Source organism: Nestor notabilis, unplaced genomic scaffold (genome assembly GCF_000696875.1).
Source record: "Nestor notabilis isolate BGI_N333 unplaced genomic scaffold, ASM69687v1 scaffold30942, whole genome shotgun sequence".
Taxonomy (NCBI): domain Eukaryota; kingdom Metazoa; phylum Chordata; class Aves; order Psittaciformes; family Psittacidae; genus Nestor; species Nestor notabilis.
The window spans coordinates 1-27,790 of NW_009920176.1; the positions used below are offsets into that span (position 1 = coordinate 1).

The 27,790-nt window shown below is 42.5% G+C and overlaps 2 protein-coding genes across 3 annotated transcripts; one reads left to right on the forward strand and one right to left on the reverse strand.

Annotated features, from left to right (window-relative positions):
* The first annotated feature begins 417 nt into the window (after positions 1–417).
* LOC104400729 (chromosome unknown open reading frame, human C9orf9) lies at positions 418–5,841 on the forward strand. The gene is made up of 4 exons (XM_010010563.1): positions 418–572; positions 3,376–3,578; positions 4,145–4,292; positions 5,780–5,841. Exons 1-4 carry the CDS (start codon positions 429–431, stop codon positions 5,786–5,788), a joined length of 504 nt encoding a protein of 167 aa, XP_010008865.1. The 5' UTR covers positions 418–428; the 3' UTR covers positions 5,789–5,841.
* A 4,931-nt stretch (positions 5,842–10,772) lies between these two features.
* Positions 10,773–27,496, reverse strand: TSC1 (tuberous sclerosis 1). Of its 2 annotated transcripts, XM_010010564.1 has the most exons (21): positions 27,391–27,496; positions 26,653–26,756; positions 25,866–26,018; positions 23,990–24,134; positions 22,834–22,988; positions 22,433–22,506; positions 20,834–21,012; positions 20,276–20,385; positions 19,915–20,038; positions 19,416–19,531; positions 19,006–19,078; positions 17,605–17,703; positions 16,934–17,504; positions 16,412–16,455; positions 15,585–15,751; positions 14,545–14,727; positions 14,064–14,174; positions 13,478–13,600; positions 12,282–12,469; positions 12,007–12,168; positions 10,773–11,259 (listed from the first exon to the last, which is right to left on the reverse strand). In XM_010010564.1, the coding sequence occupies exons 1-21, from the start codon at positions 27,494–27,496 to the stop codon at positions 10,773–10,775; spliced, it is 3,474 nt and encodes a 1,157-aa protein (XP_010008866.1). The 2 variants fall into 2 exon arrangements, with proteins under 2 accessions (XP_010008866.1, XP_010008867.1); XM_010010565.1 differs by lacking the exon at positions 25,866–26,018.
* Between the last annotated feature and the right edge of the window lie 294 nt (positions 27,497–27,790).

The window sequence follows — 27,790 nt, forward strand, 5'->3', positions numbered from 1 at the left end:
GGGCCCCTCCAGCCTCTTTCGGCTTCGTGTAACGCCAGAGCGCTCGAGTCGCTCGGGCTGTAGCTGTATGGGGAGAGAGAAGCCACCACCCCGCCTCTGGCCCTCTGCGTCCGCGCCTTTGGCACATCGCCACGTTATCTTACTATAGACCCACTGGGGCTTACGGTGTATGACTGTCAGGATCCCCGCTGGGTTCTCTGCCTCTTTTGCAGCATCATTATGAGCTCATTGGCTTCCCCTCTGGGGCTCTGGGACTCCAGAGCTGTGACACAACACATTCCTTTTTTATTCTTTTTGTAAAAAGTTTTCCACTAACCTACACAATTCCAACTCAGGTGAAAGATAAAGCTACACGTATAGAATAGCATCATGTCTAAAAAGCAGCTTCCTCTCTCTCCTTCTCTCCCCACATCCAGGAAGGGGAAAGCATGAATGAGGTAAAGGACGCCCTCAGAGGCATAGAACAGAACTACAAGCTCTTCCTGCAGCAGCAGTTTACCTTCATCGGAGCACTGCAACACACCCGAGAGAACGCGCATGACATGATCAGACCTGTGGCAAGCATCAGCCAGGTACAAAGGATGCAGCACAAAGTTCTCTGCCGATAAAAGCAGGGACCGACGCGGTGCAGTCGCACACTCGGGTCTAGTTCAGGGATGAATAAATGTTTTTACTAAGGGAAGATGCACGAAAACTCTCAGCAACATTTGTGCACGACTCTGCAAACCAGTGGCAAAAGTAGGGGAGAGAAATGCCTGTGTTAGTTCTTCCCACTTACAGATAAGGAATTTTACTGCTGAGCATCACTTTATGATTTAGTTTAATGCTGTCATGTCACTGCTGAGGCATGGCCACAAATCCAGGGTACAAGAAAACAAACCAATGCTCCTTCCCCAGCCACACACGGAATGTGTAATCCTTAACTTGCAGTAACTAGCATGCCTGCCTCTTCCCCCTGGTATTGGTGCTGCTGTAGCTTTCTATAGCCCTTATTAAAAATAATGGCTGTGTTACAGAGGTAGGATGATGGATTGAGAGCTGGAAGTCCCAAGTGGGCTACAGGTTTTCTGGGCTGGTAAGTGAACTGTCTTGGAATTTTTATAACATGGCATGCTTTAAGTAGTAGGAAGAACTTAGACCACCTGCAGATAGAGGGGGAAGAAAAGTCTAAATCAAATTAGAATTGTGGATTTGAGACAGCAGAACCCAGGCACAAAACTCAGATGGATGCCAAAGCCAGAGTGAAAGCCAAGCTGTTATTAGGATTGGGACACAAGAGTCAGCTGGTTGTCTTTTCTAAGGGCTCACTCTCTCTAATACAAAGGTTTTGCTTATAACACTGAAGAGGATCATGACAGTCATTCCACTCCAGTTTTTCCAAAAATAGGCATTGAGATTTTGTGTAACATTATGCTGGTTTTTAAAGTGCCAATATTTCAGTGGTTCTGAGCCAGCTCAGACTCTGCATCTCGGCAGAGGTGGAAGGGCTGCTTGTTGTGGGGATGAAAGCTTGTAGGCAACAACTTCACCAATTACATTGATCCGTGGCATTGTTTGTGGTACAGTAATATGTGAACTTAGTGGTGGCAAACTACCACCCAGGCAGTGCTGAGGGTACACCCAAGGGTGAGGATGGGAAAAGGAAAAGAGCAAGTTCACGGGGAGAACAGGGACCAAGGGGTGAGCACAAACTGGTGAAGCACTGGGCGGGAACTGAACCACCACCAAAGAAAGTTCACTGTGACAAAACCAGACATTCATTTTATTTCTCTACCATTCTCCTGCATCAGCCCAAGCCTACTTCTAATTTTGCCTGGGAGGGCACAAGAATAAAAGCAACAAATGCAGAAATACGTGTGGCCTCAGCCTACAGCTGACTTGACTGCCAGCTTTCTTTGCATGTAGACACTACAGAAAGAAAATGATACTGTACTTGAATACAGCTGCATTTCTAACCCCTGAAAGCTGTATGTGGGAGCAGTTTTAGTGTTGAGCGATGAAGTTTTTCAGAGAGACCGTAGTAATGTGGAAAGGTGAAAGAACACACCATTGCTAGGCAATGGCAAGAGCTCCTTAAAGACTTCCACATGGAGCAGGATATAATGTCAAATCCCAAGTGGTTCTGAGACGAGCTCCTCAGTCATTGCTTCAGCCACACATTCAGATCACCCAGTGAGCCCTGCAGAGCCTGGCTGTGGTCACAACATCAGCCCAGGGTCTGGGCTGTCCGTGAGCTCCCTTGGCTGCAGCTCAGCAGCAGATGGCTAATGCAGAGCTGGGCAGTTCTTGTTTCTGTAGTCCTGGTCCCTGTCCTGGTTACTCAGGTGCATAAACTATTGTTGATGTGGACAAAAAGAAGCCCAGTTATCCCATCGGTGAACGTCCAGGCTAAAATGCTATTCTCTTTAGGAGAGAATACAGCAGCAGTAACATCTGCTCACAGCAGCAATAAAAAATCCTGCCACTCACAAGGCCAGGATGCTCAGTGAGCAGTGTGGAACGAGGAATCTGGAGTGGAAATGGACATTAGGGCCCATTTTTTATTTTTCTTACAACCCTGCCAAGTATTTTCCTGAGCACAGAGCACGGCTTTTCTGTATGCAGGAACTGTGCCACTGTTGGAAAAGCTACTTGGTTCTTGTCTTGAAATGCTACAGAAAGCTCTGAAGGTGTCAGAGCCTGGCTGTGACTGTCAACCAGCCACTCAGTATTTTACATTCTGACCACTCATGTCTGAAGTATCTGTAATTTCTTGGGAGAAAATACTTAATCTCTTGGCATAATGTTTCATCATGCCATGACGTTCACTCCGATTAACAAAAATGCTCAAGGCAAATAGGGAATATCATTGCTGTGACAGCTTAGTAAGGACAGTTTAGGTTAAATGGGTTTAGTTTGCAGTCACATCTAGTGATGACAAAGAACGATGCAGAATGCATGATGCAAACACATCACTCCCAACTACTCCCTGTTTGGTCACTGCCCTCACCTCACACCCAGCTCTGCTCAGGCAGTTGTGGCAGTGGCACAGGATGCCCTGCTTGGAGCAGAAAACTCTGCTCACGCTCAGCCTGTTTCTGCAGGGCTTGCAGCAGAGCTGTGGTTTGGCCACGGTTCTTCTATACTGCTTCAAAGAGGGAGGAAGGCTCACTGGTGTGCTGACAAGCAGATCTGTTACCTCCTTTAGTCATGATGGACAAGCAAACACCTTGGACATGCTCTAGAAATCTCACTGCCTGCTGTGGGGGTTGTGGTTTCCATAGTGGCTCACAGCTGCAACCACAAGAGAAAGCAGCTTCTCACTAACCTCAGCACCTTTGCAGCGTAAGTTACATGTAACTTAACATGCACAACTCTGTCTTTCCCCACATACAGGTACAGTCCTACATGGACCATCACTGTAACAATTCCACTGACAGGCGTATCCTCAACATGTTCCTAAACATCTGCAATGACCTAAGCAAGCTCTGCCAGAAGCTGGAAAGCGTGCATCCTCGTAACAGCACAACCAACAACATTCTAGAGAGGTGCAAGGTGCTCCTCAGCCACAGCAACGATCTCAGCAGCATCCGAGCCAAGTAGGTGTCTCCATCAGCTTAGTTTCTTTGAGGTGACTCTCACTGCTGGGGAACTGTCACAGGAATGCATATTCCCACCTGACTTTTCCATCAGTTCTGCTACAACACCCTTCTGGGCTTTAATACGAGGTGCTGTCCACTTCATCATTCCAGCTGGTGGGAAAACATTGCCAGCCTCTGTTCACAAAAAGGGGGTTGGTTTGTTTATTCATTCTTTTTACTGGTGCTTGGAAGGGCATATACAGGCAGGTTAGCACCCTGAAGTCCCATGCAACGCTCAGGCAGTTTACCTCCTCCTTCCTCCTATTCCTGCTCTGCAGGAATAATTTCCATGGGGCAAGTGTTTGTACACGCTCTTCAAGTCTTCCAGCTCCATCCCAACAGCCAAGATGGTGTGTTTGGCAGGACTCAGTTCTCAGGATGCAGTCCTATCCGTGCCTTTTTGTTCTGGGGAGATGGCTGGCTGCAGTTCTGCTCTTCCCAGGGGATTCTCAGGGATGCACTGTGGGCTTACTGAGGTTACACTGCTGGGACGAGCCTGCCACCCATTTCCTTCTGTCCCACAGATACCCCCACGATGTTGTGAATCACCTGAGCTGTAATGAAGCAAAGAATCATTTTGGAGGGGTGGTGAGCCTCATCCCCATCGTTCTAGACTGCATAAAGGAGTGGATAACCCACACTGAGAAGCTGTCACGGGAGGTGCTGCAAAATGTGAGTGGTGGAAATGCTACCTCTGAGAAGTCGGCACCCCAAAGTGCACCAGACAGGGCAGTCATTTCCCAAACAGCACCGTCTGTGCACCTTGAAGTTCAGACCTCAGCAAACAAGAAAGATAATGTACAAGTGCAGGCGAATAAGCACGTCTGGAAGAAGCACCTCAATGACACAAAAAATCATAGTGGGAAATGTAACAGTCCCTGGAAACCTCCAGGTAGACATGCCTTTTAAAGGATCAAAGTTCACCCATCTCACGCTTACCACCTTTAATCAGGCAGTTGAAGACAGGGAAATGATTTCTAGAGATCCTGCCTCTCCAAGTCCACTTGCTGAGTAGTTGGCCCTCTAACTTTGTAGCCTTGAGCAGGTACACACTCTCACCCTTGCTGGTATTTCCACTTTGCTCCTTAAAGTTGTATCCCTACCAGCAGTAGTTGTAGCACTATAGCTTATGCCCTTGACGAGCACTGCTGTGAGAGCAGGGAATAGTCAGGAGTAATCAGGTTCTAATCTTTCACCCATGAATCTTGGGCAGCCTACTTGAAAATGGGATTTTACACTTTGTCAGACTTCTTTCTGAGGAACCCCCACCAAGTCACCAAAGCCAGAGGTGTGACAAACCTGCATGTCTGAAGAACATGATGCAGAGCAGCAAAGCTGGATTCAGACACGTTTGGGATTTAGACGGGTCCCTGAAGTTCCCTCACCCCCACTGAAATTTTTTGGTTATTTGGAGCACAGAATCAATGTTTACAGGACACTAATGATGTTTCCCTTACATGCCACTGGCTACCAAAAAGGTCAGTGTGTTTTAGCTGCACTGACTGTGCTCTGATGCATCCTTGCAGGTTCTCACACCATGGCCAGCACACACCCCTCCAAACATCTTCCCTTACACCGTTCTGACTCATTCCTGTCAGAGCTAGAGATGGAAAGCAGAAAAAAAACTTCATTTGCCCTTAGTCTGGTGCACTGGCAATATCCAAACTTGGATAAAACACCCCTACCATGCCCAGAGCTCTGCAAAACTAACCAAGTTATTCCCAGTCAGTGTGATTCATGGGAATCTGGCAGGAGCAGAGAGGGTGAGAAAGCTGTGGCCATTTTCAGATGGTTCCTTTTCAAATTGTGAGTCAAAATGTCTGTGCTTTCCCTTTTTCGAGATGAGAATCCAGGTTGCCTAGCTTTCAGAGATGTTGTGAGGCTTGGTTCATTAAAATTGCAAGGCATTTGAAACAGTCTCATGCTGCTTTTATACCAACTCTTTACAATTCCAGCACAGTGACTTTATACCAGTGCTGGAAACAACTTTCATTCCCGCCTGCTCGGGGAGGGTCAGCAGAGCCACAGGCTCTCCCCATTCTCTGGAGCTGATACACATTTCTGGTGGTGCAGAAATTCAAGCACTGTTAACTACAGACTTAAGATCTCAATAACATGGTGCCTTCCCTGTATCTCACTGCTCTTTTCCCCTCCCACAGGGAAATTAGCTCCTGCTCTTTGCTTCCTGCTGGAAAACACTCCTGAATAAACAATTTCCCCTCACATACCTGGCTCAATTTGCTAAAGTTGCGAGAAAACTTTTACCTTAAGATAACCAGATTTTGGCAACAAGAAGCCAAAAAGGGAGGAAGAATTAATACAGAGAAGGGAGCGTAGGAAGGAGTGACAGCCCAGATGAAATGGCAAGTATTTTCAGGAGTATTTTGATTCCTCACATAACCCCACCTTCTTTTCACTTTTCCTTCCTTCCCCTATCCACTTATACTGCAATGCAATACATCTGTCCACACTGGAGTAGAAGCCTATTTTTAGGAGACAACATGATCCAACTGCATTGAATCTTGGTGAACTCAAGTGGGTAATGAAGCTTGCCAGGGTCCCAGCAAGGTTCCCAGGCACTGCTGGGGACACAGCCAGGAGGACAAGCCCGTTACCCTCTCAGTTTCTACTTGAGAGCCCTGTTGCAAAGGCAGCTTCAGGCAGAAAAATCAGTGTTGCTCACAGCTGCCCTATTGTGTTTCATGTGGCAAAGACAAGTGTCCGATGACAGTTGCTGTTTTGGAAAGTTTTTCAGCACGAGCACACGCTACGTGGACTAAAGGATGACAAGTGTTGGGGACACAAGAGACGCTGCTCCCAGATCTTGTTTCCAACCTTCCTCACCCTGTCGTATAGTTTAAATTTGAACACTCAGGCTCTGATGAGCCCCACTCTGGCCCCACTGTTCACAATGCCAATGCAGTTGTCCGTTTGTGCTTGACCAAGGTCACCGTACATGCAAGAAACAGTTCCCAAACCTTACCAGTAATTTCTAGCCCAGCCCTATCCTTTCAGCCTTATGCAGCTGAATTTTAAGACACAAGCAGAAAAATGAGTGCATAAACTTGCAGTGTGAGGCTTAGTAATGACATGACCAGGATCTGCTGGAAGACTGCAAAGTTAAGGCTCACAAAAACATCTCTACAAATTACTTAATTTCCATACAAGTTCTCCTCTTCCAGAGTGGATGGACACTTCAAAAGACAAAAAGATACAGCAAGAATTGTTTTTCTCTACTACAAATCAAGCTGTTTGAAGAATTTGCATAAACAGGATGTAAATGCCAAACACAGAAGTGCAATAAAGTTTAACTTTAGCCTCGGTGAGCATAAAATTGCAATTTACGCACTGAGAAACCCGGCAGGGCCCCAGAGTGACTTACCCAGAGATCTGTCACTTAGTCCAGGAAATAAATGCTGTTTTTTCATTCAAAGACTGAAAAAGAGGTATGGGCTGGTAGCAGCTGATCTCAACAGAATCCTGGCCTCTGCAGACTATAAATATCCTCTGTGCTCCCCTCGATTCAGCCAAGGGTCAAATGAGGCTTTTGTCAACCTGTAATTGGGTCAAAATATCCTGTAAGTGGAACACCCAGTCCCAGCACCTCACCCACAGAGGGGATGCGGTCAGGCCCTATGAGGTGATGACCAAGCACTGGGGACGGCAATGGGCTCCTGAGGGCAGGAGAGGAGTGATTCGAGGGAGAATGGGGACTGAGCATCCCCAAAATGGCATCAGAGCCGGTGGAGGGAAGCGGTGAGCTTGGCAGGGCCTCTAGTGGCCGCGGCCGGGAGGGTGCACTTGCATTGAAGGGGACATCGAGAAAACCAGGTTTAGCCAAGTAGAGCTCAGGGACACCAGAATCGTGCACCCACCCGCCACAGTTACCTGGAAGAAAGTTCTGTCTGACAACTAAAGCCTGGGTGAACAGTAACTCAGCTTTTCTTGTGAAGCTCCTGTGTGTAGTAGTGTATGAAGGAATGAAGGAACTTGTGCTGATTGTCTAAACTCTTTTGTAACCTCTTTTAAAATCTACCATTGCACCAGCAGTTAAGCAGTTCCAATAAATCAAGATCAATCAGCAAAGATACTTTAAATTCAGAAAATGAAATTCTTCCCTTCCCTAATGTCTACTCCATGTTTATTACCTTGGCTGTAAACCACGGAACACACTACTTAGCGTTAGTGAGAAAGGAAGGTACTTTAGTTTTCTCTTTTTGTTCCCTGTGGATGTACTTCTGTGGGTAATATGTATCTGATTATTTTTCTTACGCTGGCAAGTGTAGCTTTTCCAGGCTACGCTTGTAAAGGAATATGCAAATGCATCTAAAATAAGGTAAGAGCAAGTCAAGTTCACTTTCTGCTTGGTATTCATTTCACTTACCCCATGCTGCAGAACTCATGGAACCCCACTCAAAAGGGGCAGAACCACTTACCTGCTCTGTGCTATGCAGCTCCTGGAAGATGTTTCAATACTGAACTTGTTTCTGCATGTTTTGTCTCGGCACAGCTTGTTCCCAAAGAGGTCAGCTTGGAGGGAATTTAACACAGAGTAGTGCAAAACAATACATTTTATTTGTTCACAGTTAAACACAAGCAACTGCCTTGACATTTTAGAACATTCTAATAAGGACAGCAAAACCTCCTTTTGGTTTAAGTTCTCTTTAGCTTACGATTGTACCATTTCCTTGTATTTCATATTTATGGCATTTAATGTGGATTGTTTAACATGCTTACAAAGAGCGAGGCAGGGAACAGATTAACTTGACAAAGACAGCAATTTTAGATTTAACTAAAAGCAGTCAGTTAAAAAAAATCTGTTTCCACTTCCCTGATGGGACCCCTTCAAACAAACTGCAAGTTAACTACATACAGCAGATCCATGATTTTTAGACTTAGAAAAAAAAACCCCAAAAAGTAATTGCAAAATTTGTTCCTCCATAATCTTTGTGGTCCATAAACAAAGCTAAAGTGGTTTCCATTACTATCCTGGTGCTAAAATCCTTTTTAAAAGAAGAAAAAAGTCACCTTATCACTGAGCTTGCGTTACCGCCAGGGCACTTCTGTAACCGACAACAAAAACCGCCTCTCCACGCAGCAAGTGACCTCGTCCTACAAGACACTCTCCTGGGCTCGGCAAAGCAGAAGGATGGGTCAACGAACTCCTCCAACACAACAGCATCCAGTGGCCGAGCCCCCTTCAAGGTCAATGTGCAAACAGTTCACTCCTGGGGCTGGCACCCGCTGGCGTAAGGGGCTGGAAACCTCTGAATCTGACCGAAACATACGCTACCACGTTTGCTACCACTACATCTTAGAAAGCCTATAAACATGTCGACAAAACCAGTCTGTCACTTACAACCAACTCTCTATTTTCTATTCCATGCAGATTCAAGCTTGGACAAAACCACTGAAGTTCACCTTTACTTTCAGAGTTAGGACTGACCAACCGAAAGGACACTGAGAATAATTTAGACAGGCAGAAATGTATTTAGACCCTAGGTGTTATGGAAGAAGCAGAAAGGGGAGGAAAAGTACTGTCAGGAACAAGTTAGCATATTGCCAGCTGCTCTTAGAGAGTCTTGTTCCTATTCGGGTTAAGAAGGGATTTGAACCACAAGTGCAAGTGTACTTGGACTTGATTTATACGCGAGATGATTCTCAAACAGCAGCTGCCACCCACAGAACATTTAAGAAAAGAGGCCACGTGTGATGCAGGGTAACTGTGAAGCCTGGTATGTCTAAGTACGCCTGGACCCAGACATATCTAACATTTAAAACAAGCACACTGCCTGCCTAACAGCAGGCTCTGCTCTGTCACGAAGGAGATTGAGTCTGACCACTGACAAGCCCTGATCCCACAATCCTCCTTCACAGAAGGCTCATCATTGACTTAAAACATGATTAACGCAGGAAGGCTTCACACAGAATTCTGATCCGCAGTCTGAGCAGGCCTCCTCCTCAGCCTTGTCCTCTAAGGAAACAGGATGAGGGCAAAGGGGAGATACCTGGAGCCAAATTGCCATTGCTGAGCTGAAAAATGTGCTGCAGTCTGAACACAACAGCACTCAAAGGAAACTATATTCTCCAAGAGAAGTCTGAAAATGTATTCCCAGGAAGAACAAAGCCAATTTCTTGGACTCAAAATACAGCGGCCTTGCTCAGACCAGGAACAAAGACCAGAATTACAAAGGAGGGTTAGGCAGCACAAGCATTTCCCTGATTAGAGAAACAAATGCTCCTCTGCAAATCTTCATAAGCTTGCAATTCTACACACGTTCTGCATGCTCCCCCTGCTCGAGTGAAGCTTCATCTTCCCCCTTTTCCCACCCCAATTGCTTTCCCATACGAACCAGTCTGAGGTCAGTACCAGTCTGTCAGGCAAACACTTAAAATACCAAGAAGATCAGAAGCTAGTGTTTTACCAAATCTCCAGCATATACGGTCTCTTCTGCATTACAAGCTCCAGTTCCTCATTAAGTGTCTGTTCAAATGTAACTTTGCAGGAAATGTTAAGGACAATATAAACAATGATCAAGAATTAGGGTGAATGAATCGTTTTGCAGAGGTACACTGTTCTTTAAACATTTAGATATTCAGAGTCCAGCTTAATGAAGACTGGGCTCTGAGGGACATGGGGCAGTGGACAGGCAAAATAGAGACCTCTAGAAATTCTAGTGCTGCTTCTTTCCAGGATGAAAGCAACCGGAGGCACCTGGACAGGCAGCACAATTAACTGCTCTAAGTTGGAAGCTTGCAAGGAAATACAAAGCATTCATAGTAGACTCACAAATGTTAATTTGGCCTCATATTGCACTCAAGTTCATAAACGCAGCCACTCAACTGGGGACAGGGAAAAAGGGAAAAAATACTTGCAATTGCTAACAGTTGTCCCTTCAAATTAGTACACGCTGCTAAGGACTGAGTTTGAGAAAGAAGCAGGAGTTAGGCTGGGCCATTCACTTCCAGACCCAAAAATCCACTTTGCATTCATTCAGCAGCCTTCTTCTGTTTCTGGACATCAATCCTATTCCGCTGCATGAGCTAGCTGCTCAGACCAAAGAAACATAAAAGCTTTTAGTTAAACTTGCATTCACGCCTCCTGTTCTATGCCAAGAATATGAAAATAACACTGATTGACTATCTTCCTTTTTAACTGTGGTCATGATGAGTTTCATTGTAGTCCATGATATGAAGCTGTCCAACACTGCTTTCCTGGATCTTAGGCGAGAGGCTAAGGTTATCGGGGCTTGGAGGGGCCTTTGTCTCCATGCTTGGATCTTTACATAGTTCAGTCTTTAGAGCATCAGAAAGCCTGTTGATGGTTACACCCTCCTCATCACACTGGCTTTCACTCTTGTTGCGAAATAATTCTCGTGCCTTCATTCCAAGGAAGCTCTTGGAGCTGGGGAGTGAACCTACAGTCAGTGGGACAGTAGACGAGGGCTCCAGCAACATGGATGTCTCCCAGCGACTGCTGAATCTCTGGTTCTGGGGTTTTTCTGGGGTGGAGAGCTCACTGCTGCTGCCACCCTTACTGCTACTACTACCTCGAGTGCTGGGAGGTTTGGTCTCTCCGTTTCTACCAATTGTTTCTTCGCTGTATCCCACCACAGTATCTTCATTACCACAATCCGGCCTGGTTTGAAAAAAGAATGAGGATACAGTGACAATGAAATGGTAGAACTGTTTACAATGAACAGGAAACACTGGGGAAGGCAGGTTACTTTGATCACTCTCTGTTTCTGCTACTGCAGATATACTTCAGGAATTTTCCTTTCACAATTTTTAGCAAAGCAGAAGGGACAGAGGGTAACCAGAAAATAAGTGTCACACACTCAGCTCTGCAACATCCAGTGGTTTATGTCAAAAGGCGACAATAATCCCAAAGCAGAATGGAACAGGCTCCTGATCTGTGCAGGTGAAGGAGGAGACCATTCTTGGCTTGTAGATCTTTCTTTTAACTAACCCAAGCACAAATCTGCTGACAGTGCAAGAAATTATCCTGATGCTGTAGCAGAATTTGGTGTAGAAAAACCCAAGTATGATCGAAAGTACAGCACTACCTTGATGCTTTAGGCAGACACACGTAAAACAACTACTTAACAAGTGTAACACTTCGTAGATTAAAGGGACTGGTCTATGACACAAACCAGACCTTTCTCTCAAACTCTGAGTAACAGTTCAGCTATCTAAGAAGTACTTCATGAGCACTTCCAGTTTTGTCAATGACTCTGAGCAAAGTCCCAAAATAGATTCAATCTGCAAAACGGGGAGTAACAGAAATATGTTGAGATGATACACCTAAGTGCTAGGAATTCCACAAGGATATCAACTTCCAAGGAGCTGGTCATGAGCCAAGTGTATTTTACATCATCATCCTTACCTTTCTTCTGCTGCTTCAGCTGCTTCCATTTTATCATCTTCAAGTTTTTTCAGTAGGCTGCTCTTCTCCAGCCGGCCAAAGAGATCCAAAATCTCCAGCTCAAATGCCTGAGTGATTCTTTTTTGGGCCTTGTACCTACTTTCTACCGCTTGCAGCTGACCTCTGAACAGAAAAAGACACCAAAATCCATCAGGTCCAGCGTCTCCAGATTCTACCTCAATTATAATACTGCATCTGTCAATGCACAGCTCAGATTTTACGTAGGACACACATACCTGGCTTGGATTTTGACATCTTCCAGGTATTTCTTCTGCTCCAGGAAGAGGTGGTCCTTTTTAGCAAGCTGAGATTCCAGTTCAGCTATCCGTTTCTGGGAAGCATCGAGCCTTTGGCTTTGCTGTTGAACACACAATTTTGCTTTCTCCAGTTCTTTCCGAAAAGCAGCATGCAACATTTCAACCTCCTCAAAGGAAAGAACACAACGTTAAAGTATAATCTGATCGTGTGTTATTTTTATTAGTATTTAGACATGTCTCAGATGCTATAAATAGGTACATTTTTAAGCAAGATGGAATAAAAGAAGTATTTCTAGAAACGGATACAGAAAACGAGATACTCTGAGGATGTGCACTATGAAGTTACTGGGAAAATAACTATAGATCACTGGAATTTATTAACACATTCATGTTCATTATGAAAAGCTCTTTTCAGCAAAGCAAACTCATCAGTTCTGCGCAGACTTAGAACAGACAAACTCCATTTCAAAACCACTTTGCAACATGACTTTCATTAATTACCAGTAAAATACTTCTTTCTGTTTGGCTTATTATTCACCTCCTTTAATTACTTGCTCTCACGCAGGAACAGTTACATTGTTGTGTAATTTACTTGCTTCTAATTAAAAAAAGGTTTCTTTGAAGTCAGGAAGTAAAACCATATGAACTGCACTTTTAGTAAAGTTAATACTAACTCTTAATAGGAAAATGACTGAGTGAGAATAAGGCTGTTTTAAAACAGCACCTCACAGAAATACGTAAAATCCTGGTTAAGATCTTTCTACATATTCTACCACTACTACCCTGCATTATACACTTTCACAAAAATAAGAGCTCAATGTTACCTCACCAGCAACAGTCTGCTGCCAATTACATTAAGAGAACATTAAGAGTCTTGGCCTTTAGCGAGAAAAAAATTACTAATAGTTTACGTCAAGTGGCTAACACTGAGTTCAGGTGTACCCTAACATCCCCTTCTTAGCTTTCAGACACAGGACACTGAAGATATTCCATAAGTCTGCAGTGTAAAAAATACCTGAACAGAAGATGAAATATGAAATCCAATCCCTGAAAATCGATTGCAAAGTATCTGTTAAATTATGAGGCTTTTCCTTCATTCTCAACACAAGGCTGAGAACAGCCTGATGATGACCTCAAGTGAAGTCTTCCCCAGAAGGCCTCCTCTGCAACCATACCTTTGTACTGTCTGTGTGCTTGTGCTGCAGCTGCTCCAGGTACAACTCATTGACCTCTCCAAGAACCAGAAGTTGCCTGTTCAAGAACTCCATCTGCTGTTGCACTGATTCACTGTTGGAAAGCTTTAAAGAGGAATTGAACAGAATTAAACATTGCATTGAACAGTTCAGTGGGAGAGTCACAGCTGACAGGCATTGTGTTCACAGGGTATTTTATAAAGGAGGGAGACAAAGACAAGAATCCAATGCATCATAGGTAACAAGTGTTAAATAAATCAGTTTTGATAAAGCTGGTGACAGTCCATACAGAACTTCACCTTACAGGCATTGCTCTCCTTAAGATAACCTGTTTCCACTCACATAAGAAGGCCATTTAACTTCTGATATGAACAGAAAACGCCAAGATTTAGCAGAGCTTTAATACCAGTTCATATTGCTCAATCTGCAAATTCCTACGGTGGAAAAAGCAGCCAAAATGAGAAGTTTCAGAAGCCTGTGAACTGAGTTTAAAGTTTTTTCACCAAAAATACATTTCTCTGTGTTCACAAAGACACAAAGGGACACTGGGAAGAGTGACTTTTCTTACCTTTTGAGAAACTTGGCTAAGCAGCAGTTCAGTGTGACACACCTTGTTGTTAGCCTTCTTTAATTCTAACCTCAGATCTGCAATCATATTCCGGCAGTCTTCCAGCTTGGTCTGCTCAAACGAAGACACCAACTCACTCAGGGTTCTGAAGCTTTAATAAGGACTAGCAACAGCAGATGGCTGGAGGGCTGTAAACCCTGGCACTGTAAATCAAGTTACACTGAGCACTTGTGAAAGCCCCAAATCCAGCTATGAAACTGCACTTTCCTATTTCTAAACTGAAGACAGGACAAAGCAGAAGTATAAAAGGATGATGATTTAAGGCATTTCCAATCATGCTCTGCCATATACTGAATTAGGACAATTTCTCTAACAGAGATACGTAACTTCCTCTCAGGTATTTCATGCCATATTATTAGGAAGGTTATTTTTAAAACCAGTAAGTAGATAACACAATTTCGTTCAGTGTCGTGCTTCATACCTGCAATTCCTGGCTCTGGTTGTAGAATTCCTCCCGGTCATGTTGCAGCTGTCTGATCTGGCTGTGAAGCTGAGACACTATATTTTCATGTTCCTCCTGAAACTGGTGGTACCTTGCCTGTTCTTTCTGCAGACTCAGTTTCAAGGCCTGGATTTCTTTCTCCTGTAGTTTCAGCTGATCTTTCTGTTAAGAACCCCATGCAAAGCATCAGATAGAACCCTTGCTTTGAGTTGGAACATCTATCCTAAGTTGCTACCTAAGTAAAGTTATCAATAGCATGCAGGCATAACACTTTTCCATAGATATAATATTCTATATAGAGCATGTTCTTAAGGTTTTGGGGGTTTGGTTTGGTCAAATAGTGACAGAGTAGACTGACTGAAAGCTCCAAGTCACATCCAAAGGCACAATGAGCAATAGCAGTTTCATCCAATGCACCTCACACTTTCAACAGGGACTGGGGCTTCACACCTGAAGCAACAGTTCATCTTCCAAAACCTAAGTCTATTTTTGGCTCTTCCACTGACTTATCAAAAGGTGAAACTGTTAATGGATTTAGCTGTAATACGGAAATACAGAATAAAACATGCCTAAATCTATAATAAGACATCCTTCAATGCACTTATAACTTCAAATAGTAAATACCTCTGGAAAAGAACATTTGAGTTTTCAAAGGTTTTGCTATTACTCCACAATTGAAGAGTGAAATAATACAGTAATAAGGTGTCTAGCTAGGCATTAAGTAACTGCTCCACTAACTGTGAAGTCTTTAATATTATTCAAAGGTAAGTGCTGGCAGGGGTCATGCATGCAGGCATCCACTGATTCGGTTGCCTATGGTCAAGTAGAAACCACTGGCTTTAATAATCACAGCGCACACAACTCATCCACAAGTTATTCCACAAACACTGACTTTAATAAGGGGAGAAATGAGGCTTCTTTTTTAATGGAGTGGCACTGAAATATACTGGCTGCACCAATTAATACTTGTGCTAACAGCAGCGTGTTGAGATCACTGCTGGAGCTGTGTCCCTGCTCACCATGGCAGCGTTATGTTCCTCCAGAGCTGTTGCTTTAATCACTTTTCGCAGGAGCCGACGGTTCCGAAGGGCATGTTGCTGTCTTTTGAAGCGTTCATACAGTAACTGGTTGTGCAGCAGAAGCAATTGGTTACGCAGGGTGTGAATCTCATCTGAAGGGGGAGAACCTGGGGTGGTGTTAGAAGACAGAAGGTGTCACTGAATTCTACTGTCCCTGTTCCATGTCCAGAAAATATTTTCTAAAATAAGCAGATTAGATTTCTTTGAAATTAAAACTTAAAAAGTTCTGCCTGCTCCATTTGGTCTCTGACATGAACTTAGAAGTTTTAAACTATTTTCCCAGCGCAACATGTATGTGCTTCCAAAAGATTGCTCCTTCTGTTTAGGAAAAAAGGAAAGCCAAGGTCACCATCACCAAAAATGCCTAAAAGCACGAAACTATGACACATGTGAAGCAGCAAGAAAAACCGTCATCATTTTAGTTTTAGACTCCAATTTTGAGTCTAAATATTGACTCAAATATTGAAAAGGTGGAAGGATCTATTAGATGCTCAGCATCACTGAAGGTTAGCAGATCTTCAATGGTCAAAAGCAGAAATGATTGTGGGGAAGGCAGTTTTCACTTTTCAAAGGTGAAAAAAAGTAGCTCCTCTCACTGGAGCACAGAAGTCTATCTGCTGAGCAGATAAACCAGGACTTAATGGAGGGCACCATCTTTCTGCAGCATGAGTTAAAAAAAATAAAATAAAAATAGCTTGCAGGGATTTTTTTAAGCAAGTCTAATAATAGAGGAACAGATTGCCAACACACGTGAGAAACCTCCTCACCTCCAAAGTGAGTCCAGTCAGCAGATTTGCTTGGCAGAGACAGTCTGAAAAATGAAAATGCAGCATAAACCAGTAAGTTTAAATATAAAAACCACTCTGCAAGTCACTTGAAAATGGAATGCCCACCTCAAAAGAGCTTAATAAAGTACAACCTAATAAAAGTACAATTACAGTCCGTTGATACGAAAAGAGTAAGGAGGAACTGTGCAAGCAGCAGGTTGCAGAGCATGGAGGGCATAAGCCTCAACATTTGCTTTTAAGTATCTTGTGTGGGACTTACACCTGATAAACAAATCTCACTAACAGTGGTACCAAAACCTGCTTCTCCATCCCAAGCTCTGTTAGTGCAGCACAGCAGTCACAAAGCAAACATGTTACCACTGCAAATACAGACATCCTCCACCCAGAACACAGTTTCATTGTAGATTTCCAGGCATAGCTGCTTTTCAGGCACAGCTATTAAAATAAAGCCAGCACAAATAGGAGTAACAAGAAAGCCTGCAAAGATTTTCAGTCACCTACTTGTTCAGCTCCTTAGTGTGTGCATCTGCTCCTTGCTGTATCAGTCTGTCCAGAACTTCCACGGGGGAAGTAGAGGACATGCAGTCGTCATCCTGGGTTCCCTTGGCTTTCTTTAGCAGCTCTTCAGTCTTCTTGCCAACGAAGAGGTAGGCAGTCTTTGGTAATGCAACCTCAAAAAGGTGCTCATACAGGGGAGGCTGCCCACTCCCAAACACCACTCTTCTTTGTGCTGGTACTTTGCAAGGGCTGGGAGTGAGGATACTGGTCTCCCCAGAGGTTCCTTCCCTGTTACCAGCAGGGCTTTCACCAGAGCCTCCACAGGGCTTGTCTATGGGAGTAAATGTTTGTTTGGGTGTTTCCCGTGCACTCTCAGGCCCAGACTTGTCCAGAGAAGATGTTAAGGGCTCAGAGGTCTGACTGTTTCCCTGAACACTAGAGACTACTGAATGGGTCTTCTTCTGAGAGCCTGACAGACTTTCATTTGTGCGGTAAAACGGAGAGTCAAATCCTCCTCTAGGCACCATGTGCTCAGCATCAGTTGTGATCTCGGAGATCTCTTTAGATATTGCATCTGAGAAGGATGGGAGAGGGAAGCAGAATTACATATCTTGTATTTTGACATTACAAACATTGCCTTAGCCAAGATGAATATAAGGATGACGAGTAATTACCTTCCTCTCTGTCCTTTTCAGCACTATCTTCAAAAGACAAACCACCTAAAAACTCTGCAAGATCACTTAAGTTTACAGAACTTTTACTACCAGGTGTGTCTGAAGAAAAGAAAAAAGAAAAGTTAATTGTACAGATGCTGTACAGCCTTGCCACAGCACAAACCAGAAGTCCTTTACTGCTGTAGGGTCCTTAAAATAAACTTGTCACTCCTTCACATGCTTCCTCAAAGGAGGAAGTCCATTCCATGTGGGAACTGATCAGAGATCAGTCACTGATCGGTCCTAATCCCAAAATGTAATTTTGTAAACCTAACATCTGCTACTGCACAAGTGTAGTCAGCCACCCCTGCGAATAAGGATGTGCTGTTTGCAATTTAACCCATTAAATAAAGTGGCTTAAGCGTAGTGTGATTACTATACTTCCACACTAGCATTAAACTCCCCTTCAGCTTCTGATCTGGCTACACAAGGACACAGTACTTGCCTGAAAAAAGGAAGTTTAGCAAACAGATGTAATACAGACTTGACAATATGTGGTTACTGATCAAAACTCTGAGACACTAAAGCATGCAGGATAGAAACCTCACGTTCACAGCTCAGTCAGAGATTAGGAACCCACTGAAAAGCCTTGCCTGTTCCTAACGTAGTTCAGGAAGTTCAGATTCCAGTGTTGCTATATGACTTCACCAAGGAAAAACAGCTTTAAATTTCATTATCATCTCCACTTTGAGGATTGTAAAGATTCACAGTACAGAAGGCTCAAATACAGTGCCAAAATTCCTTTCTACAGCTGCAGATGACAGAGAATGGAAAATGGAATCTAGATTTACCTATTAGAAGCTGAGCTCCTCAACCATCCACTGTTGATTTCAATTATCCACAGGACTTTAAAAAAAAGGTTCAAGTACAGCAATGCAATTGTAGATAGAAAACAATTTTTCCCAAGAGCCTTTAAAAGGGAGCATCAAATCTATCCTTATGTGCAGCCTTACAGTTTAATCCAAACGTGATACAAAACTTGAAGTAAGACTTCAGATACAACTTGTTGCTTTTCATAAAAACAAAAAAATCACCCTCAAAGAATCAGCTTTATGTATTTTCAGCCTTCAGTGTAGATCTGTACAGTTAAACATGCACAAGAATGCATGAGGGCCAGTGGGAAAAAAGTCTGTAAGCTATTTCTGAAGGTGAATAGTTAAAATGAAAGCAAAAGCATCAGAAGAAGTTTTTAAGTTGACTCATAGGTTAAGGGAGGATACTGGAACTACAAAGAGCTTGGAGGGATGGGAAGGGAAAAAGAAAAACCTGAGGAAAAGTGTTTGGCAACTGGAACATGTGTCAATAAAAGCAGGATTTGTTTACAATATGTTACTGAAGTGGGGAGAGGAAAGCAGAGTTTACCCAATGATTTATCGCTGTTTATGACATTTTGCTGTCGGTACAGTAAAGGCCTCCCAGAATCTGGTTTGTCCTCCTGCAAAAAACACAACAAAACAAAATCCAAGATAGACTCTTTGCCTCAGACATCTCTTGAAAATAAACCTCTTGACAGTATCATCGAAAGGAAATTCCAGCAAACAGATGGCTTAAACAGCAAACCAATACAAGCAGTCTTAAAACTGTGCAACTGGACGTGGCAATAGTTGTCTTAACTTAGAAGAAAATGAACTTTTGCAATGAAATGCAACATTTTTTGTAACTCAAGTTACTCTGATTTGGAAGTCTTTTCCTTCTCAGTTATGGTCACTGCATGTATAGCAAGTCAGTGAAAACAAAAATCAGATTTGTTTGGCAGAAGAATTTTGTTATACCTTTTTAGGAGGCGTGGCAGCAGCTGAAAGGAGTGAAACATGCACAAAGTCATCTGAAGTGCAGGGTGGAGGAGGAGATGTGGCTGGCGTTCCCAAAGGTGTTCCTTTCCCCCCTGCTGAAAAGGAGGAGCAAACGTTTTCTCAGCAGGCTCCCACTGCCTCCCTTCAGCTGAATATTGTATGTGAAGAATTGTCCGTTTAAACACTATCTCAAGCATTTACTTCTTAAATGTCTTTCAACTATTTACCAACATAAAAGTGCACAGTTTCCAAAAGACCTGCTTCAGACTTTGGCACTTAACTCACTGTAAGTTATTTCCTATCTCAGTGTTTGCATTAGACTGCTCCATATGACCAGGTACTCACTTAACAGAAGTAATGACTTAAGCCTATCAAAAAGCATGGTGTGGTATTCCCATTTAAGAAGCCCACAGCAAAATTCATAGCCAGAATTTCTATTATAAACCTTGAAGGCCTAATTCCAAAATTCAGCACGTACCTGGTGTGCCAAATGCTTTGCTGTAAAGTTGTGATGAAGACTGGGATGAGTCTGATGGGACAACTCCAGGGGAAGTTGGTGGAGTGGTCATACCACAAACTGCAGAAGGACTCCAGATGGTAACCTATGGAAAAGCAATACACAACAAACACAGATCAGGTAAGCTCAGAAAAGGAACATGTGAAGCAGCTGTATCCACGTTCTGACACAGGAAATCAGGTGGGGATTAAATTTGAAATGGACACTAAGTTCTGAAGAACTCACAGTGCTTCTCAGAAACATGGATCTTTAAGACTGTCAGGAGAAACTATGAAAGAAGTGCAGAGCATAAAAGTGTGCTGTGCTTTGTCTTCTGCTTTACCTGCTGTGGCTCAGTTGACAGCCGCACTGACTGAGAGCTCAGGATCTGAGGTAGCTGCCCTGGCATTTGTGATAGTGTTAGCCGAGGAGTAGAATATGGGGTAGAAGTCCCTGAAAGTTTAAAAAAATCGGAAAATTAAAAGTATCCAACACATCAAATACAAGTCAATGATTCTTCTGGCTTGTATTTAAAGGCTTTTAACCAAAACATTTCAAATCCATTCAATATACACATTTCAGGCTAGCAAACAAGAGACTTTTCTTCCAGCCCAAGAAAATACCCAGTGAATATATTACATATCTTACAGCCTTTTTTTGGTGGTGGTGGTGGTGGTTCATTGTTTTAGGGTGGTTGAAAGGTAACTTTGTGAACATGCTGTATGCCTGCATGACCAGAACATGTATCTCTCTCTATACATACATCTTTTAAATTATGATTTATTTTCTGGTGCCTAAGCATTGGACTTTAAATGGGATAAATTATTAAGATGTCTTTTTGCTATAGGGCCAGTTTTCCTCCAGAAGGTTGGGTATTCATTAGCTGTAAGGCAGGTCTTACCATAGCTGCTCTGTGTGTCAATATAATAGCTGGCACTGGGGTCAGTTTGATGATGTTTTAAGCTTGTGCAGAGTTTCCGAGACACAGAGTAATAGCCATCTTCATATGAGGCTTCTGCAGGGTCCAGGGAGATTTTGGCACATTCTATCACAACATCATGAGTTTCTAGTCTTTTCCACCTGCAGACAGTTTTTGGATCCAAAAGAGTAAGTTAGTCAATTATTGTTACAGACAAGAGTTCCTGGAGATATGAGGAATTGGCTTGTAGGATGGCCCATTTGTTCCAGACAGCTTTGCATGCTCCCAGCCAAAACTGGAACAAGGCATCATACAGAAATTGCAACCAGATGACTTGTAAGAGGGGGTCTCAAAGAGGAGACAAACAGCTTTGACACAGAGATCCATAAAGGTCTGCCATGGAGCACTCTGGAAAGGAGGAACCGCATACGAAGACTTGGTTGATCCTGAGCTTCAGCAGCTGTAGAAATCAGCTCAACTAGACTCAGATGTTGGTAGTCAAAATTTAGACATGCCAGCAATGAGGGAATCCTAGATTATTCAAGCAAACACTATCTGCAATACCAGCTTCAGGTCTGTGTTTTATGTCCCACGTTTTAGAATGTTCTTTATTATTACTACCTCCTTCATTCTGAAAACTTTTTGTCAGTAAATCAAGCAGCCAGATTAGACCACCTGCTATTTCAGGGGATGGAAATTCACTGTAAAGAAAGCTGTCTGGCTGAAGGCTGTCTATTACAGGCTGAGTTGCTTTAGAATGTAAGATATTACGTGCAAGATACCAAATCAGAAGGCTTCAACTGGTATTTTTGTGCCAATTGTACTCCTTAGTGGTGCCACCCTCCCCCCTGTCTGGGAGAAGCCTGCAAAATTGAGCCTTGTGATAGTCAATAGGTTCCCATTTAGTAGTGTTTTCCTAGTGGCTCTGAAAAGCAGGGCAAGAGCACTACTGTGCAGCAACAAGAGTCAATTTCTCCTCTTCAGTGGCTGGGCCTGTGGAGACAAGAGAAAAGCAGCAAGTGGTGCTGCTGCAGGCAAATGAGCCTATTTCTAAAGAAAACTAATACAGCTGATAATGTTAAGACATACCTGTTAAAAGAACTGATCTGTTAACTGAACCAATATCTAGGTACCAAAACAAGACACGCTGAAGCCGTTTTAAACACTTAAATCCTACCAAGTACTTCAACAAATAAAGAAAATATGACCCAAACCATAAATCAATGAAGCAGGTCAGTGGTAGTTTATTCAGTATAAGCAAACTCTTTGGGAACTTGATGAGAATGTTTAATCTTTAAGTTAAAAAATTATTCTACCCCAGACACAAGATTAATTTTAGAACCCCAATGTTAACCCCCATGTTGTGAAAGCCTTTCACAACAGTCTTTGCTTATTCATCCAGCTCTAGGCTTGGATGAAGAACATCTAAACGTTTACCTGGTGTACCTATGAATATGGGTGGCAAAACACCACTGAAACACTGTTGCTGATAGAAAAGGTTTTGCTGTAGGCCTTGTGAAATAACCCCTCTAAGAGCTGCTCATTTATAGCCCTTCCTAATAGCAGAGTGAACGTATATACCTTCGTGGGTCCAGTTCATGGTCCTTAGATCCAGTCACTAATTCTGGATGAATTCGCACATGTTCCATCATTGGCTGGATGAACAAGAACAAGAAGAAGAACGTGTTATCAGCAGAGCACCTTTTGATTGCACTGAACTACACACAGCTGATCAGCAACCTACTGATCCCAATAGTTCAGAACATTACATCTCACAGATAAACCTAACGCACATCATCACAGCTTCAAGAGATGATCTTGCTGCCAACTGAGAGATCAGTCTTCCAATAGGCAGGTTTTATTCTGTTTTGTTGAGCAGCCCTCAGTTAAATCCATGTAAATGTATTAAACTGGCAAATACCTGCCTTTATACACCTATGAATTCCTTGTCCCAGATAATATAGAAATGAGCAGCATTTTACCTTGACTACCTCTTCAAAGGTCTCCAAGTTTTCCTTCATACTGTAGTGAGAACGCAGAAAGGAGACAAAATTGCAAGGATACATTCCATAAAGACGATGAAAGAGAGCATAAACGCTGGCATGAAGATGGACAAGATAAATCTCTGCCACATGACCTGGAAAAAGTAGTTAAAATCTTTTTCATTACATTGGAGAAAAGAACAAAGCTTCTAAGAATGCAAACAAAGTACTTTCAAATTTGAAATGTTAACTGGAACAAGTCTTCTGAGATACAAACAGTCCCTAGAGAAACTGAAGTCTGAAAGAATAGGCAACACCTACTCAACAGCTCACAGCAAAATCAAATATTAAGATATGGACTATTAGTTCCAACCAGTATTCTGTCATTCTTGAAGCACAACATTTACTCAAGCTGAAACCTGAAACACCTCTAGACAGTAAGCAAGACCCTGCAGGACTGAATGGTTAAAAAAGGTTTGCATCACTTCAAAAAGAAAAACTAAAAGCTTGTATCCACACAAAACAATCACAACAGACTTGAATCTTACCAGCTGTCTTGTAAGTTCCAATCTTATCTGCAACCAAAATGGCCCTCTAAATAGCATCTCTCTGCTTAACACAGCACTTGTTCATACAGCCATGAGACACATACATAGGTAACAGCTGTGTTAGGTATCAGGCACCTTACAACAAATTCAGCAAACCCAATTACAACTGAGAGGACTAGTTTTACCAACACTTTCATGACTACTGATAGTTGCACATTAAAAGAAGCTCTTATATGTTGCTTCTTCCCCCTCCCCATCCATACCAGGGAATCTCCATTTCCCAAGTATCTGCCTCAAATGTTAGCATTTCCCCTTATCTATCGAGATCAATCTCTGCTTTTCACTGTCATCAGGATAGCATTTTGGTCCAGTGAAACTTCATGTAGTAGCAGCACCACATGGAAGAATCTAAGAGACTTCTAAATTTTAAGCAAAGCAGCACTCCCAAATGCTAGCTATCCAAACTACTCTGTGGGCTTAATACATCATCTTCTGCAGGTTAAATAATCTCAGACCATTAAGAGTCTCTGAAAAGAAAGCGCTTACCAACTGGATACAACAAGGATACTACTACACCATAACTGCATGCAACAAAGTTCAAATCTCACCTGGATTCTGCAAGCACCAGGCTGAGAGACGCCCAAAGATACCAAAGAAATCATGAAGGTACTGTTTGCCAGACTGAGGAATCATTGGCAACATGGTTATTAGCACTAGGACACCTGTGGTGAGTACTACTACATCTGTGTCAGTCTGCAAGAAGGGAAAAAACCTGCATTAGTCAGTTAAAAGTGTTGAACTTTATTTTTTCCAAGGATGGAATGAACATGGAATCATCACCATGGAAAAAGTCCTCTACTTTGAAACAGTCCCTCTGAAATCTATCTTAACTTCAAGGACCAAGATTCTTCTTTCATCCACAACTCTAAGAAAAAAGATTTGGGATACTGGCTCCTATTCTACTGCTGCTTTATTGTACACAGATTTTACTTAGTTAAAAAGGGAGTATCACCACAGTTCCACAGCCGAGTAGAAAATAAAACATCACTGGTATGTGAAGCACCTTATGTACTGCCTTCCTTCTTTCCCAGAGCTAAGAACACACAGCATTCAGAGCCTAGGAAACTGCAAATCTGATCAGGGTGTTCAAGGATGTTGACCCATTACCAAGGCAAGTGTCAAAAACTTTTCTATTTAAGCTGCTTGATGACTCTGGCTGCTAAGATTTCATAAAGCAGTAATTCAAACAATAACTAGAACCCCATGGCTTATACCAAGAGAAAGGGATGTGGCAGTACAAATCTTTAGTGAGATAAAACAGCAATGACTAAAACAGAATCAGATTTTAGAACAGGACACAGACAATGCTCAAACTCGTTCCCAGCTTAATGCACATTTTCCTTGGCTCCTCTGCTTTGTCAGGATAGGGGTGCAAACAGCACTGGTAAGCCTGCAGGCAGGTGCCACCGAACTGGTGTTGGTATCTCTCAAGAGCCACTTGGGCTGATTAGACATATTTAGTGTCATGGATTTTTTGTCCTGTGTGTAACCTACCACCTCTGTTGTCCCTCAGTCACAGCACATTTTGTGTCCATACCTACCCCTCTGGCACATCCCTAGCACTTCGCATCTCTGATCTGCTCCCACTAGCTTTCTCACACACTTCGCTCCTCTCACAATCAGGTAAGACCCACACTGAAAAGGCTAACAGAACTCATGAGGCACATCAGGAGTCCCAGTAACAGCGCTTGCAGCTTCTTTTCTGGCAGTTACAAATTCACTGTATTTTTGTTTTGAAGAGCACTGGCACTTGACTACATATTGCATTTTAATGTGACTTTAATGGCTAATATGAATCCTTCACTATCATATCAAATTATATTACTGACAACACATCCTAGGTCTCAAAACACTTTCTGTTCTTTATTCACTGTTACAATATTGTACAGTATTGTAACTGCTAAATTTGCAGATAGGAGAAAAAAAATGCAAAGCATGGGCAAACAGCTACCTCCTTGTCTGTAGCTAGGAAAGGAAAATCTCCTAATTCCAAGGTAATTTCACCACGGAATAATCTCTTGCATGACCCATCTGCACTGCAAGTAAAGTATATTACCTTACATGCACAAGTTTCAGAATGCACTAACGGGAAGTTACTGTATTCCTCACTAAGTTCACACTCAAGACATCCGTCAACTTCACCGATGGTCCTCTTGCCCTCACCTTCCTTTTAGAAAAGTTGCAGTAAACTTTCCTAACTCAGAGTTATGCAGTGACAGGGGCTTTTAGGAACAAGATTGTCAGTAGTAACTGGATCACGAGTATTTAGTTAATATAATTGGCTCAGTATTTTAATCAACATTTTACATTCTCTCACAGCTTAACTAGATGACATCAAAACAGAAAGTAACTGCCTTGCATTACAAGTATGTATATTTACATCAGGTGTACAAGGATTTTATGGACAACACTGACAGTCCTTACCTTGAGACATTTAAGTAATGAGAGTAGGAGAGGAGCTTGAGAAAGTTTATGTTTCCAAGATGGTTGTCGTCGTATCACATGTCCCAGCAGAGAGAGAGTGGGTAAACGGGTAGCAGCTTTGCCCATATATTCATTAATTTTATCCAGTAGATGCTGATAGAGGATTTTGCAGAGAATGACCAAAAAAAAAAGGAAAGGTATTTATATTTAACTGGCACATATTTTTTTTCACCAATCTCTACTCAGCAGTTTACCACTACCAATACGGAAACTACGGACATTTTACAATATACAGGATCCAAGAGCAAATAAAATTCAGCAATAAATTTAAGCCTGCTGGTAGTGAAATGCTTCAGTCCAGAAGCTGTCACTGCACTTCCAAATGTTTAACATAAATGAATAAAAATCTGGTCAGCAGAAGTAAAGCAACTTGTAGTGCTATTCTCTCTAAAAATCCACACTTCCTCTCAAAATACCCCATTGGTTTTAGGCTAACACACCCAGCACTGAACAAGCACCAGTAACATTGCAAAGACATCATTAGTCCTCAGAAAAGCTTTCATTTATAGAGGTTCTTTGCTTAATTGGGTCAGTTTAAGAAACCCAAGAAACAGAGACCTTTGAAGTTTTTTTAAAACTTAACTACTCTTACTACAAAGATACTGTATCTCTATAACAAGGTAATTCTATACTGCAATGGAAAAACAGAGTTCTAACAGATGCTATTTAAAGGCTGCTTCGATACCAGCCTAAAAATCTGCCATACTTAATAACAAGACTTTTCTACCTTGTCATGAGGCTCTTGCAGTGTGGACAGTATATGCAGTGCCTGCTGAGAATTGGTTTCCAAGTAGTAGTCCACCAGGTTGTTCACAAGCATAGGTCCACGGTCTGCCAGTTTGTTTAGAGCAAGAAAAACACACACATATATTCTCAACACACTAAAAATGAGGCATCTGTTACAGGGACATTGCACAACTTTTTAGAAACTATTACACAATTTATAACATAAACCAGTACTTGGTGTTTACAAGACCTCTGGGAGAATGAGACCTCTCATCTCCATTTTCTAATTCTTAACCATTCAAGCAGTTGCATTTGGCTTGGGGAAGGTAACTGGGGCTTTTTAATAACTAACAAGTAATGTCTGATCTTGGTGGGGTTTTTTAATGTTTGTTTTTTGAATTAACAGAATCCTACTAGTTCCCATAACGTGGATACCTAATTCTTTCTAGATACACTTGACAAAGTTTCATCAGCTCACAGCTTGAGGTTATGCCCTAGGAAAAGCTAGTCATTTTATAAGAGCATTTTAACAATTATGTAACAGACTTTCCAAGAGGCATGCCATTAAGCAAAATGGACTGAAGAGAAGCCTCAATCCTTAAAGCAATTTCAAACCCAAATATCAAGAGTTTCTTTCAAGTTACATTTGCAGACTGTGTCTGATAGAAAAAACCCCTCACACTACCTCTACCGGCGTAAAAGCAAAACCCTTCCTCGAGTTACGTCAAAGGATACATACCACAAATGAGATTATCTTTGAATGCAGCTGTTATATCTTCCAGGACACCCAGAATTGGAGAATCCAGCATTGAGAGGAGCTCACCAACACTTCCTTGCTGTGCCATGATGCACGTACTGACATGAATGTGGAGGTTAAAATTTCAGGAGTTCCTCATTGGTGTCTCTCTTACCAGACTAGGAGAGAAAGAGAGAGCAGATGAATGAACTTTCCTTTTTTCCCTTTCCACCTTGCATCTCCCATCTCTTCCCTATTTCTTTTCTGCAGTATTGCCCATTTGACACGGAAAGGATTGATGGGAGTTTACACACCTCCAATAAAAGCTCTAAGAGAAAAGTTTCCAAAGAAGCCAATGAGTCACAAGCAGGGTTTTCTTCATATTTTTGAGACATTAATCTGT

Excerpts from the sequence above, each read along its gene's own strand:
- LOC104400729 (XM_010010563.1), top strand. The coding sequence starts at position 429 with ATGAATGAGGTAAAGGACGCCCTCAGAGGCATAGAACAGAACTACAAG. Across the intron at positions 573-3,375 it reads CTGTGGCAAGCATCAGCCAG|GTACAGTCCTACATGGACCA; the intron begins GTACAAAGGATG and ends CCCCACATACAG. Across the intron at positions 3,579-4,144 it reads CTCAGCAGCATCCGAGCCAA|ATACCCCCACGATGTTGTGA; the intron begins GTAGGTGTCTCC and ends TCTGTCCCACAG.
- TSC1 (XM_010010564.1), bottom strand. The coding sequence starts at position 27,496 with ATGGCACAGCAAGGAAGTGTTGGTGAGCTCCTCTCAATGCTGGATTCT. Across the intron at positions 19,079-19,415 it reads CTGCCACGCCTCCTAAAAAG|GAGGACAAACCAGATTCTGG; the intron begins GTATAACAAAAT and ends TGTTTTTTGCAG. Across the intron at positions 12,470-13,477 it reads AGCACACAGACAGTACAAAG|GAGGTTGAAATGTTGCATGC; the intron begins GTATGGTTGCAG and ends CTTTCCTTTGAG.